Source organism: Alosa pseudoharengus, unplaced genomic scaffold (genome assembly GCF_046254945.1).
Source record: "Alosa pseudoharengus isolate Yale_2024_CS ecotype anadromous, Long Island Sound unplaced genomic scaffold, YU_APseudo_1.1 YU_APseudo_1.1_scf_2, whole genome shotgun sequence".
NCBI classification, from domain to species: domain Eukaryota; kingdom Metazoa; phylum Chordata; class Actinopteri; order Clupeiformes; family Clupeidae; genus Alosa; species Alosa pseudoharengus.
In genome coordinates this window covers 27,372,761-27,386,873 of record NW_027468663.1, presented here as the reverse complement: position 1 = coordinate 27,386,873, position 14,113 = coordinate 27,372,761, and the positions used below count along the sequence as shown (strand labels likewise).

Here is a 14,113-nt window from a genome sequence, read left to right as displayed (position 1 = left end):
CACAACTGGACGCCGCCACAGGACGCCCCCACGATGAATAACACATGTAGTGGTGCTTAGACACATACAGTTAACGCTTGTCTAGAGAGAGCATTTTAAATGATGGTATTCCATTAAATAACATTAGTGTAGAATGATTAGCATGAGCAGATGTTCTGTAGCTGTCTGTAAGCGCATAGTACTCATGCTGTCCATCTGTGTGTCCAGAGAGCCTCTCTTCTGGTGTGGAGATGGAAGGGGGTGTGTCTCTCCGCCGCCGGGACTCTGGTATAGGGGACGAGCAGACCTCCTCGACTCCCAGCGAGAGTGTGGCCAGCAGCTCGCAGGGGCCCGACGCCGTCTCAGAGGCACTGTCCACACTGTCCCTCGAGGTCAGGAAAGGTCAGGAGGGTGCCGGTGAGTCCAAAAGCAAGAATGTGAAGGACATCCTGCGCAGCCTGGTCAGCGGGCCTACTGATGATGTCATGGTGGACCCCAGCCTACTGCCCCCCACCTTCCTGGGAGCCGTGGGAGGAGATGGCAGCCGTGACAAGTCTCTCCAGTTCCAATCCTTCGACAGGTTGGTCAGCACAAAGATAAAGACAGCAGATATGACATTGGATGGATTCTCTTTCACTTCACTCAAGCATCAGTGCATTGCATTGTGGGAGAGGCTGTAGCCTCAGTTTTATGATGTATTTCAACGATGGTTAAATAGGATTATCTGTGGTTATTGTGTGAATTGTGTGCAGAGTGGACCTCTGATCTGTCCATTTGAGAGTGTATTTAGGTAAATACAGAGGTGGAGATTGCGAGAGGGGTTCCTCTCTATCAGTGTTTCAGATGCAGGATCAGGCCTCCTCTGTGTGCACTCACACACTCAGGATCACATCTGTGTGCACTCACACACTCAGTATCAGGCCTCGTCTGTGTGCACTCAGGATCAGGCCTCGTCTGTATGCACTCAGGATCAGGCCTCGTCTGTGTGCACTCACACACTCAGGTTCACAGCTTCAAGTCAGTTACCTGCTGAAGAGCACTCGAAGAGCTGTTTTGAAGTCGTACACATGAAAAGCGTTTAGGTTTTTGAGCGTCAGGAAGGGCCTCCTGTCAGGGGTGCTTTTTGAAGCTGCTCTCTTTTCATCTGCATCCTCTCTGGATCTCTCTTCCTTTGGCATCTATTCCTGCTGCTCTCCACACAAACAAGCTATCAGCGCTACAAAGACCCGACTGCAGGAGAAGCCATCAAGACAGTGCAAGCATCAGACACGCACAAGCAACGAGTGGAGTTGGGCTGTGGGGGGAGACAGACGGGGAGAGAATACTTCAGTGTGTGTGTGTGTGTGTGTGTGTGTGTTTGTGTGTGTGTGAGAGTGAGAGAGAGAGAGAGGGAGACACAAAATACGTCTGAACTGAGTCTGCCTGCACGAAGCCAACTGTACTCAGCTGATCCCTGATATCTCCAGTTGAGAGTTTTTATCTGCAGGCCTGGATGTGGGGCTTTGGCTGCCCAGACGTTTGAAAGGGCCTGCAGACGCATGGAGCAGCTCCACTAAATTAGCCCCTCTCGGGGAGAGGGGGAGACAGGCTGGGAAACGGGACCTCTCTGCAAGACAACATTACTGCCTGTAGGATCGGCCCGGTGTCTGGTTTGCATTTGAGGCTTTGTCTCTGACTCGGGCAGACACAAAGCAAGTGGGAGGAGGGTGGACGGAGAGAGCCTGAGAAAGACGGAGGATGGCGGAGAGCACTAAGCAGCCGAGCCTCTTTTCCTGCACAAACACCTAGTCAAATGCTCCCATGTCAGGTGAAGGGGCTTTACACCAGCTTAGCCGCGCAGCCTCCACTGCCCCCTCCTCCTCTGGGTCCCTCGTCCTCCCTCGTCCTCCCCGGCCTCTCCGCAGGCGCGGGCTCTCTGGGAATCGGCGAGGCTGCTCTGTGATGTGTGTTTTATCTGAGGAATGCTTTGTCAGGCATCAGAGCGCTGCTGGTATCTGGTGGGGATTACCCTGGCTCCTGCCGCACTGCTGGAGAGGATAGGTTCACAGCTCGGCGCGCGGGGGGGACAGGAGGCTGCCCAGGCCCGAGCCCCACGCTAACCCCAGAGCTGGGCCTCTTGGATGGGGTGGTGAGGCTCGCGCAGACCCCCTTATCACCACTGTGGATCCACCAGGCCCCAGTGTGGAGGTGCCTAGTTATCTTGATGGCTCTTGGTCTGCTGTGTTGTCCTCTGGTGTCTGTCTGTCTTTGTGTGTTTTGTTTTTTCTGTTTGTCTTGCACTCCATCACTCAGTTCCTTGATGCAGCTCATACACATTCTTAAATACTTAAACCGTTCTAAAATGCCCGACCCAAAACACTGTCTGTTATGTCAAGGCTGTCATTTTTCACATCACACCAAATGCCTCATAATTGTCCATCAGACTCCCATCTGCTAGTTCTCAGCTGGTCTCTCAGTTCTGCATGGAACAGAGAGCGTGGTCAAATTGACATTCTACCCTGACGCCGAACATGGGAATCCTTAGTGTCTGCTGTTGGATTTATGGGCGTGATGTGTGGGGAAAGCGGGATCTCGCAGATAAAGGCTGGACCAGGTCAGGGGTGAAGTAGCCCCCTGATTTATTTACTACCAGCACCAGCTCCCCACTTTCCCCATAAGTCTTTCTGATCCACTCCTGTTTGGACGTGATGTCTGCAAATATTTGCCGATGCAAAGCAGAGCTTCAGTAAACATTGTCACAACGGTACCTATGCCGGGTTGCTCCACTTTGTATTTAAAGCCACACATTGTTTTCCTTTCAAGGCGAAATTAATATGGATATGAATTAAGAAACGATATGTTTATTCAATCTGTGAAATTGGTTTGGATATGACTACAATTTAGTTAACCGTGAGGAGAAACCACCATCCTGCTGAGCCGAAGAGAGACAAAAAAAATCATCTTTTTTAATGCGTAAATGTTAACTGGTGTTAGGAGCTCTTTTTTCCCTCTGACTGGCCAATAAAACATACAGTAATAGCTTTGAAGAAATAGTCCTTAAAAATATTTTTTTTTGTTGTCTTGAGTCTCCATTGTAGTCTCTGAACTCAGAAAGAAGAATTGCACAGAACAGTGCATTTACACTGAACACTGATAGTCCTAATTGTTGAGGTCTTTTTTGTAATCGATATCCAGGAATTAACAGCAACTGGTCCCCACCGGAAGGCTATTTTGGTAGCAGAGGAGGCTTGTCAGGCCCAAAGGATTACTCTGGGGAGATGAGAAGAGAGATCAAAGAACTTCACAAACACCATGCTCCCGCCCAGACAAACCCTCACATGAATAATGCACTTTACCACCTCAAACCGCCGGCTCACCAGCCTCTGCCTCCACACACCAGTGCAGGAGTCACTTAGGCTAGGGTTGGCAACAGCAAAGATGTGATGCGCACACACACACACACACACACACACACACACACACTTTATTTTTTTCTTTATTTGGATTGACAAGTAGGATACACGACAGGATAGAAATAATGCTTTAAAATAGTCCCTTACAGCAGCAATGTATCAATCCATAATATGCACATCAACGGTAAAGGTGACACTTGCATTTCCAGATGTAGACACACACACAAACACACACACCTGCATTTCCAGATGTAGATTATACAAACATACACTCAGACAATAAACAGACCCACTTACATTGGAACAGGAAACACACTTGTTTGATTGGGTTTGTATGCATTGGTGGTTAAAACCCCTAAATAATTGATTGAGCCAAAATCTTAGTCCCACCCCTCTCTGCTGTCTAATCTCTGTATGCTTCCTCAATGGTGATAGCACAGAACAGGAACGTAGACGTGTAGGCGTGTGTGTGCGTGTGCGTGTGCGTGTGCGTGTGCGTGTGCGTGTGCGTGTGCGCGCGTGTCCATGTCCGCTCAGAGGGGATAATAGAGCACTAAATTATTAACTGCACAAGCCCATGAGCAGATGGACCCAAACAGACACCCCTGCTCCTCAGCGCCTTCGCTGGGTTTCCCCTCAAACAGGCACCAGGACCGAGGGAGATCTTTTATGTCTGATGACATTTTTGTTGCTGTATATCTTTAGTATATTTTTTGGAAAATAGTCACACACTCCAAAAACATTTCTTTTTGATGGTTTATTTAAAAAAATAAGTGTTTTTTGGGGGGAAATGACAGGCACAATATCTTATGTATTATGCTAAAAAATTAATGTACAGGATTTCTTCATGACGCTTAGATGACCTGAGTGATTTTGCCCTTGACCAAGCTGTGTTGTTATTGTGTCCAGCACATGGCCAGATACAAATGGTCAGGTGTGATGAGGCAGAGGTAGTGGTCTTTTTAATGTTGGCATGCTGCAATTACTTTATGGCTGAGACTTTATGCCTTAATTACAGAGGAGCTCTCGAAGAGGAGCAGAAAGCTGAGGCTAATTAGCGTTCTAGCCATGGAACAGGTGCCTCTCACAGCACAGCAGGATGCCAGGAATGCTTGATGTGATGTGATTTTTTGTTAATAATTGATCTCACAATTTACCTCAACATACTGTGGTACACCAAAAGCAGATTATTTCCATTCCTTAAAATACCTCCTGTTGTATTATGTAATGTATTACAGTATGTAATCAAAGTCAAAGTCAAAGTCAGCTTTATTGTCAATTTCTTCACATGTTCCAGACATACAAAGAGATCGAAATTACGTTTCTCACTATCCCACGGTGGAGACAAGACATATTTTACCAATTTTAAGTCCACAGACAAACATAACATTCAAGTAAACAAAAAAAGTAAGTAAATAAGTAAATAAGAGGGCACATATAATGAAAAAATAAGAGCAGCAAAATTTGGTTGAAATTGTGAAATTGTGAAATTGAGTTTAGCCATTAGTAATGGATATGTTGTTTGGGTATTTTGTGTGGGACTAAACTCGCTTGAGGGTATGTAGTTATCTGAAGTTATTGAAGATAGATTGAAGTTATTTGAGTTTTTTTCTGCTTTTTAAACAGTCAGTCAGTCCTGCTATTTAAATGAGAACCTGAACAACACCTCTTTCCCAAACTATCCCACGCTTACCCTGGTGATATGAAAATACATGTTCCTGTGTGACTGCTAGGACGTGGAGCTTGTTTGACCCTGTTAAAGACCGAGGTTGTGATGGCATGTCATCAGTGATGATAAAGGGCTCGGCCTGACTCTTTGAAATATCCTGCAAACTGTCAAAGCCTTGACTCCAGATAGCTGTTCCTCAGTGTCTGAAGGGATTTGGCTTTCAACTCCCCCCATGTTAACATGCCCTAGGAGACACAGCTTTATATGCTACTGTTGTCCTCTCAGCCCAGACTAAGGTGACTTCTCACTGTAGGAACTGCAGTGTCTTGGTTACTATGGTATCCTTTCATTTGTGTTTATAAGAAATACGCCAGCGGGCTAAAAAAAAAGGCATATCTGGACCTACTGTCAGCTGTGGAGCTCTCTAGACTCCTCCTGATGACCATGCGAGTGTGGTGGCATGGAGCTGAATTGTTGTTTAATGACTGAGGGCCACATCATCTGGTAATGCTCTGATAATTAATCACTTTGTTGGGCCAGCTGATTGAGAGTTGCAAGGAGCCCATTGATTGCAGTGAAGATGGATGCAGTCATTATTGGATACTCTGTGTCAGGGAAAACAGGTCCCTAATTACGTCCCCCGGATTAATGCTCCTGCAGCGGGTCCCACCAACAACATGGCCGAGGCACGTTTCATACAGAATAGGAGCCGGTGGCAGGAGGCTGGAATGGGAGGGTTAGAAAAGTAGAAGAGAAGATTATTTGTAAATGAGTATTTATGTGGTATACATGTGAGCGTGAGCTGCAGTGTGCACTCTTTGGTGGTGGAGTATTCATGTGGTTGTCCTTCTCTGTGGGTTCTAGGAGTGTTGTAGTGGGGCCCAAGAAGGCGGGAGGAGCTCCATCTCCAGCCAGCGTCTCGTCCGCTGTGGCCAACCCAGCAGCATCTGCAGCAGGTGGGACTCCGGTCAACAACGTGGCCGTGGTGTCCAGCAGTGACGCTACCCAGAGCACTTCAGCGGAGTCTGCCACAGGTCGGCTAATCACAGCATCACACCATGGTGCTCTTGTAATTTGTTCCTCGAGACTGTTTCGCCCTCTTGAAACATGAGTGAAAATACTGTACATGTAGAACAGTGCACCCAGACATGTAGAACATGTAGAACAGTCCACCCAGACATGTAGAACAGTGCACCCAGACATGTAGAACAGTGCACCCAGACATGTAGAACAGTGCACCCAGACATGTAGAACAGTGCTACAACATTATAAGCATAAGGACAAGAATAAGGCATGACTCAAAATGTGCTCTTGAGCAGTCAAAAGAAGAATGAGTATGACAGAGAGTCCTTATTGACCATGCAGCTTACTCTGCTGTCTGTGCTTCAGTTTGTCTGATAGTGTGTGTGTGCGTATGTGTGTGTGTGTGTGTGTGTGTGTGCGTGTGCGTGCATGCGTGTGTGTGTGTGTGTGTGGGACCAGGGCAGGCCCCACAGTCGGGGGCAGTGGAGATAAGTTAATTCGGTGTTGGGTTGGTGAAGTGGCTGCTGCCCCTGCTGATGGACCTCTGTCCTCGGGCAAACATGCAGCAGTTTAGAGAGAAGCCGTCCACACGGCCACACACTCTCCAGCACATTCCCCACGCATTCCACACACTTATCTGGACCTTGCCACTCTGTAGGGCCTCGGAGTCTTTGAGAGGATACACACACACACACACGCATACATGCGCGTCAATCCATACTCCACAAGATATATTGAACGGATGTTGAACAGAACCTGTTGGTTCCATTTCAATCCACCTCAGCCTTTAATTAGTTACATGGATACACTCTAAGCAAATCTAAGACTGATAAAACTGAGATAGAGATTAGTGAGTTTTTTTTTTAATTTTTATTTTATTTTGTATATGTTGATTATATTTTGAATGAAATGAGGATAATTATAAATAATAAAATGTTATGTGATGTTGCTTTCAGCGCAAAAAGGTGTTAGAATAGGTATCAGGAATAAGTCATATTCCTGATATTTTGTTTTCCTTGCATTGGCATATTATTTTGGGTAATTGTGTGAGCAGTTTTTGTTGTATGTGTTTGCTTAGAAATATAATTTATGTACTGTATACACCAAGGTTTTCATGTGAAAACACTTGTTATTTGTCACTTATTGGTTTCACTCATGCAGCAGAAGGTCCTGTTTCTTTTTTTTTTGTAGTGTGGTGTGTATTGCCAGTGTGTGTATCCATGAACATGTCTGTTCATCTACTGTGTGTGTGTGTGTGTGTACACACTCACTCCTATGTGTGTGTGTGTGTTGTAGTAATGAGCTCTCTGGTTTCCAACAGTAGCTGATCCTGGAAGCGCCAACCTGCCATCTGTCCCTGCGCTGTCCCCAGCCAGCCAGCACACCACCCCCAGCATGAGGTGATCCATCTAGCCGAGGGAGAGAGGGGCCATGGGCCAGGACCAACGGAGCACCGCTCCTCCCTTTGTGTCCTCCTGTCCTCCCCCCCATAACCTAGCCGAGCTACTTCTCATTCTGATTCTTCATTTCTTAATGATACTAATGGTGCTATGAATAGTAGTTGCATTCATTATTAGCGTCAGCTGTATGGTGTGTATGTTTAATACAGTCTCATGTGTTCGTCCTCGTCCTCTTCCTCTCCTGCAGTATATCTGAGAGGCTGGAGCACGCGCTGGAGAAGGCTGCACCCTTGCTGCGGGAGATCTTTGTGGACTTTGCTCCGTTCCTGTCCCGCACGCTGCTGGGCAGCCATGGGCAGGAGCTGCTCATAGAGGGCACAAGTGAGTCCAGCTCCCGCTGCCAGCCTCCGCACTGGGCAGGACTTCCCTAGAGAGAGCAATGACACATACCACACAGTGACAACACTAAATGCAATATTTACATTTCAGCTGAATGCAACACACACACACACACACACACACACACACACACACACACACACACACACACACACACACACACACACACACACACACACAGATTGATATCACAGATTTATGGCCCTTTACCATTTGTGCTCACACACACTCAAACACTCTCTCCCTCCCTCCCCATTAACACCTTGTGGTGAGGAGCCGAGTGCCAGTAAATATTCCACATCGCCTGCTCCGTAATCAGATTTAAGCCATAAAAAGCAGCTGAAGTATCCTTTAACTAACTGATTATAACAGCGCAGTGGCTTTATGGAGCCGTGGGTCAGAGGTCCCGTGCCTAATAAGAGTGTTTGGGATATGTGCTGCCAGCATACAGAATGGAAAGTTGATTGATAGGTGTAGGGAGCCTGTGGCCAGAGAGTATCACAGAAGAGGAAGGTCAAAGTGCCATGCCCCCCTCCCTCTCTCTCTTCCTCTCCCCCTCCTCCCTCTCTCTTTTCCTCTCCCCCCTCTCTCTCCCTCTGTCGCTCCTTTTCTCTGCATGTGTAATGAGCGTCAGCTTCTCTGTGGCAGATAGTGTGGATCAATAGGACATATGCTTGCCACATTTCCCCCCTGTAATACAAGGTCCAAATATGTATTAGTTTACAGTAACATCATGTTCACTCATTAGACACATCAATACTTTTGGGCCCAGGCAATATGTCGCTGATTTTGGTTGTACTCGGTATGTGTGCAGTTGTGGACACATGCATACCGTATCTGGACGCGAAATGGACATTTGCCACTGTAGTGTATTTGCTTTTCAGTGTGTAATATAGACATAGTGTTGGAGTGCAATATGTTCTGAGAGGTTGCTAAGTGCACTGTGTCTGCCTCCTCCTGCAGGTCTGGTGTGTATGAAGTCCAGCAGCTCTGTTGTGGAGCTGGTGATGCTGCTGTGTTCACAGGTAAGTCCATATCAAACAGGAGCAGTCCTCTAGCCATCGCATCTCTTATCTGTGGCCAACACCCTGCGCTGTATCTGCACACCTCTCAGCATTAGCACACAAACTTCCGGAGTCGTGGTGTGTGGAGTGGTTTTAATGGCCATGACGGGGCAGTAAGGGTCAGAGGCCGTGACCTGGCCATACACCTCTGGCCATGCTCTCCACTCCCTGACCTCCCTGTGCTTACAGGATAATGCTGAATTGATGTGTCCACGTATCGATTGCCCTCGCTGGTTGTTTTGTGTTGGCCAAGAATGCCAAGTTTATATGGGCTCGGCTGATTGAGGGTCCAGGAATACAAATGGTGAATTCATATCGGGTGAACACAATAACTGAGACACTGCAGTCGATTTGGTAGACCAAGGCTAATGGTCCTTCCTAACAAGCCCCTCCAGACCCTTGTCCACATGCACAGCATTGTGCAGCGATGACCAATAAAAGGGTTCTATCCATTATTATGATTTTTGATTTTTAACTGTGCAGCTGCATAACCCCCCCCCCCCCCCCCAACACACACACACACACACTCAGAGTACAAACACTCAATTCACACACACATATACAAGCTCACATCCTGAAAGCCACACAGTAAACCCAATGATATAGATGCATATATTTTATGTCAGCTTCACAAGCAATTAAATGTACCTAAAACACAATCAGATGAATGTCATCTCCCATACCCTCATCACTCATTTAGAAAACACACACAAACACACACACACACACACACACACACACACACACACACACACACACACATAACAACCCAAAAAAGACTGCATCTCTGGCCTCCTCTCCCTCCCCTTGCTGCTGCATTATGCAGTTGACTTCCTCTCGAGCGGTAATATAGAGAGAGATTACCCATCAGTCGGGTGTCAGTGGCCGCATACATTTGGGGAAGTGGGGCCCGGGGAGAGAGCGCTGAACCCCAGCAGCCCACAGCAGAATAAATGACACGCTCTAATGCCCCTATTTGTCATATCTGTCATGCTGTTGTTTAATGCTAATCTAATCAAAGGTGGGATCTCTGTGCACCACCACACACTCAAGCTCTCTCTCTCTCCTCCTGCACTCTCTGCCTCTCTTTCCCCTTCACACACACACACACACACACACACACGCACACACACACACACACAGTGGTCTGCAAAAGTGGGGTTGAGGGAGAGCCCCAAGCTGAATGCTGGCCCAGTGATGCAGCAGCAAGCTTGGTGCTGATTGCTTCAATAAATCATCCTCTCCAAATTCTCCCAGCCCATGCAAATGCTGTGTTGTAGTGGGGGAAGCGCCCGAACTCCAGCGTCCACTGCAGGGGGAGTGGGCTGGACGAGTGAGGAGGGGCTGGGGGACCGTTGCTCCTAAATGAGCTTCTCTGTTTGCTCCAGTCTAAATTGCACACAGACTGTCGCATAGCCGTAATTATTTTCTTTAGAATATGCTCTCCAATTTTGTGTGTTTATTGGCTCCTTCTGGCTCTTTTGAAGAAATTATTAATATCTCCCATTTCCCCAAGAGTAAAGGGACAGATTTCAAGCTCCGTTTTATGCAGCTACTCCCACACACTGAGCAAAAAAAAAGAAACAGTGTGATTGGAAAAGAACAGTCGGCCATCTTGTGGATGTACTCTTAACTAAGGAGATGGACCTGATTGATTTTTACCATCTCATTCAGGATGGGGTCGGAGCAAATGGGCCCGATAGCATCTCTAAGAATTCTTCAATTAATTTCCCCTGTGACGAGATGGAGTAGGGCTAGGGTCAGGGTTCAGGGGTCGTGGTCACTGAGGAGTTTTTAATCACTGCTGAGGAAAGCGAGGTGCACGCCGCTCCTCTCAGGCTGCCATTGAGAGCAGGGCTGCTAAAGCACTGTTTGATGGCGTCTTCTGTTCAAGCAGCCTCATTCAACCACAATTAAAGGATCATTTTCTTTTCTAACATTAACTGCAGACTGCTTCATTCTGTGCAGTCCTATTGATCCAATGTCTAGTGCATATATTGAATTTAAATATGACGGCAGTCAGTTGCTCTAAGGCTTGCCATGTGCTATTCATATGGGCATAGCCAACCTTTTGTTTACCATAGGAAGGTCCATTGAAATGCTACTGGCTTATCTTGGAGGTTCTGGAGGTAGGTGCTACTACTGTGGAACATGTGTAGCTGGACATGCTTGGAGGTGCATCTCTACATGGCTCAGATGTATCAATCTGTTGTATCGATCACAATTCTGTCACTCAAGCAATATGCTCATTTTGTAACTTTGGTTCATCAGCGTGTATTCTGGCCAAAAATGTCTGTGCCAGACCCTTTTAGTCGTGGGAAGAAGAGAGCCTTCATGTTGAAACACAGCAAGCAGGGACGTGTAGGGGGGGGGGGGGTGGTTTGACTGAATCATAGCTATCAAAACATTCACTCACTCCAGGTAATTGCAAGTGATGGGCCTTTCAAAATGGCCTTGCATATTACATGAGCGTCTTTCTTGCAAGTCCTGGCGCAGCCACTCAGGCTGGACGGGGCTCTTAAAAAGGCTTGTTATCTGGGCTGCGTAATGTGGCCTGACAGGCCCTCTCTGGCCAGGAGGGTTTAGATTTACAGCAGCTCCTGGCCCCGCCCTGATGCCGCACACCTACAGAGCATCTCAGCCCAACGCAGATGAATAGATGAGGCCGGCCTCCAGTCAACAGCATCCATAAGGAAGGCAGAGAAATCATGTTTGGTGCGCTGCGCTGTGACATAGAGGCTATCGGCCAGACACCGTCAGATAAATGTGAGCGAGGGGGCCGTGGCTGGCTTCCGTAGATCACCGCTTATTGTCTGGGCCCGCTGTCAGGTCATCTGTTACTTTCTGCTGTTTATAACCCTTGCAGATGGAGAGAGCAAAGAGAGAGGCAGAAAAGAGGGAAGTTGTCGTAGAGGGTGGTGTAATTGTATTGAGATGAGAAGATTGGGGTGTGTGTGTGTGTGTCTGCAATGTAAAGGTTCTTTGTGTTTTGATGTGTGGAAGAGTAGGCATACATTCAAGAGCACAGAAAGAGAATACATTATAACTATACATTATACTAAATTATTCTTATTTAACGTGTGAAAAGCTCTTTTCATTATGTAGTAAAAAAAAACACAATGCTTCATTGGGCATTGAAATGGACAGTTAAATTAGAAATAAACATGTCATGGTCCATTAGGTTGTCAGACCAGTGGGAACTTTTGGCCATTTAGCATATTGGTTGTATTTTCTTAATGTTGTCGTGGATAGTGTACATAAGTAGGGAGAGCCAGAGTTAAGCTGTTAAACAGATGGGCATGTCACACAGAGTCGATAGGTAGCGCCATTGAGTCCCCCAGCACTTGGCTTTTCTTGACCTTTGACCCTTGCCCTAAGGGCTAGAAATAGAGAGTGGTGGGTGCAGAGGAGTTTAACCCTCCCTGTGGGCACGGCAGCTTTGGGATCGATACTCTGACCTGAGATCATCCCGCAGCGGCACAAGGGCAGCCAGTGTCCAGGTTACTCCATCTTGGACTCACTACACAGCGATGGCTCGATGGCTGGCTGGCGGGAGGCTTGACTGTTCTGGATCAGCTTTCACTGGATCGCTGTGGCCCTGTGACATGGCTGCTTTGGACGAGGAAGAGGAGAACGTTCTCTCAAGAGTCAAAAAACCTGCTTTTAATGGAACCACTATGATGAGTCAACTGGGACAAGTCATCAAATGAAGTGTGTTTCCCTCACAGCTTCCTTCAGTGATGACTTTCACAATGATGGTTTCACAATTATGTCTTCTTATGATGTCCAGCTCTAAGCTATTAAAATCTTCAGAGCCTAGCATGCGTATTAAGTCAGAGGAGCACAGGAAAAAAAAGATCAGCAAAAATGTGGAGAGAGAGAAAGAGAGAGAGAGAGAGGTGAGAGTAGAGGAATGTGCTGGAAAGCGAAGGCTGAATACTTTTGCCCCCTCGACCCTCGTAGCTGGAGCTCTGTCCTGCTGAGAAGCATAACACACACAGAAGGTTCAAGAGCAGTGCAGTGGCCGTGTTGTCTTTCCCCCACCCACTGCACCTCTGCTCTGCCTGGCCCCCTCGTCCCGCGCCACCTCCGTCTGGACACAGCCCCGTCTGGGCTTGGGGCTGCCCTTGTACGCTGCATTCTTTGAACATGGCGCTCCTCAGAGGCCCAGGCCAAACAGCCCAACACCAACTGGCCCTTAATTCTGCCGGTGTCCTGCCGATGCCAGCTATGCAGCCGGAGGGGTGCGTTTCCTGTCGAGAAGAGAGGGCCAGTCGTCCTGGGACCTCCTAAAACTGAGTGACTTTTAATTCCCTTCCCTGACTGTTTTACCGCTGCCTCGCACAGCCAATCGGTGTTATTTACACAAGATTTCTGTGTCTGTCCAGAATGCAGCTGAAAGGGTTTTTTCTTCTCTGGGGCTTGGGGGTCTGGTGTGCTCTTGTTGGTCAGTTTAGTCCACTTGCGTCTCCCTGTGCACGTGCATAGTGTAGCTGCTCTAAAGAATAGTTTCATTCTGTGCAAAGCCTGAAATCTGTCCACTTATGCTGACTTCCACTGAATGATTTGTTCATGCCTGTATGCATCATTTTAAAAGAAAAGGATGAAAATGAGAATCTTTTGTAATAATTTATTGGTCCTTGTTAGAGCCCTGTGCTGGTTTCAGTCTTTTAAGAGTTTGAAAGATCAATGACAGGGTTGTTTGAAAAATCTGATCTGCATCCTGCACAGGATATGGGCTGGGTAAATGTTTGTTCCCCAAGTGCTAAAACCCCTTTGCACGTTGTAACGGCTCACCAAAGCACAAGCCACTGTGTCCTCTGGAAGTGTATGTTTTCCTTCAGACAAGATAGGATCTGAGAACATGCATGTGGCCTATAGAGTGTTGTGGCAGACACATCAATAATTACAGCGTCTGCATGTCCTGTCAGATGGCATTGTGATAGGGGTGGCATAGCAAAGCAAAGCAGCCTGTCATCTCTCATATCCTTACGGTGGTTGACAAGAGAGGCCATGTTTCATCTGACACTGTTTTACAAATTAGAAATCCACTTTTTTTTTATAAACTCTTCTGCATAATCAGTGCCAGGAGTGTTGATGTCGGGAGGCAGTGAGACATGTCCAAGCATCTGAGATGTCGCAGGACGTGCTTCTGGAATCTCTTAACTGGCCTTTTAATAAATGCTA

General features: G+C 47.2%; 1 protein-coding gene across 6 annotated transcripts in view; it reads left to right on the top strand.

Annotated features, from left to right (window-relative positions):
- lrba (LPS-responsive vesicle trafficking, beach and anchor containing) overlaps positions 1-14,113 on the top strand; it is a 205,339-nt gene that overhangs the window by 67,366 nt on the left and 123,860 nt on the right. For 5 of the 6 annotated variants that reach the window (XM_076294354.1, XM_076294352.1, XM_076294355.1 and 2 more), the window contains 5 exons: positions 208-559; positions 5,905-6,074; positions 7,385-7,463; positions 7,711-7,844; positions 8,826-8,887. In XM_076294354.1, coding sequence (XP_076150469.1) covers positions 208-559; positions 5,905-6,074; positions 7,385-7,463; positions 7,711-7,844; positions 8,826-8,887 — 797 coding nt within the window. The remainder of the gene's footprint in view (positions 1-207; positions 560-5,904; positions 6,075-7,384; positions 7,464-7,710; positions 7,845-8,825; positions 8,888-14,113) is intronic. The other variant, XM_076294353.1, reaches the window with a different exon arrangement.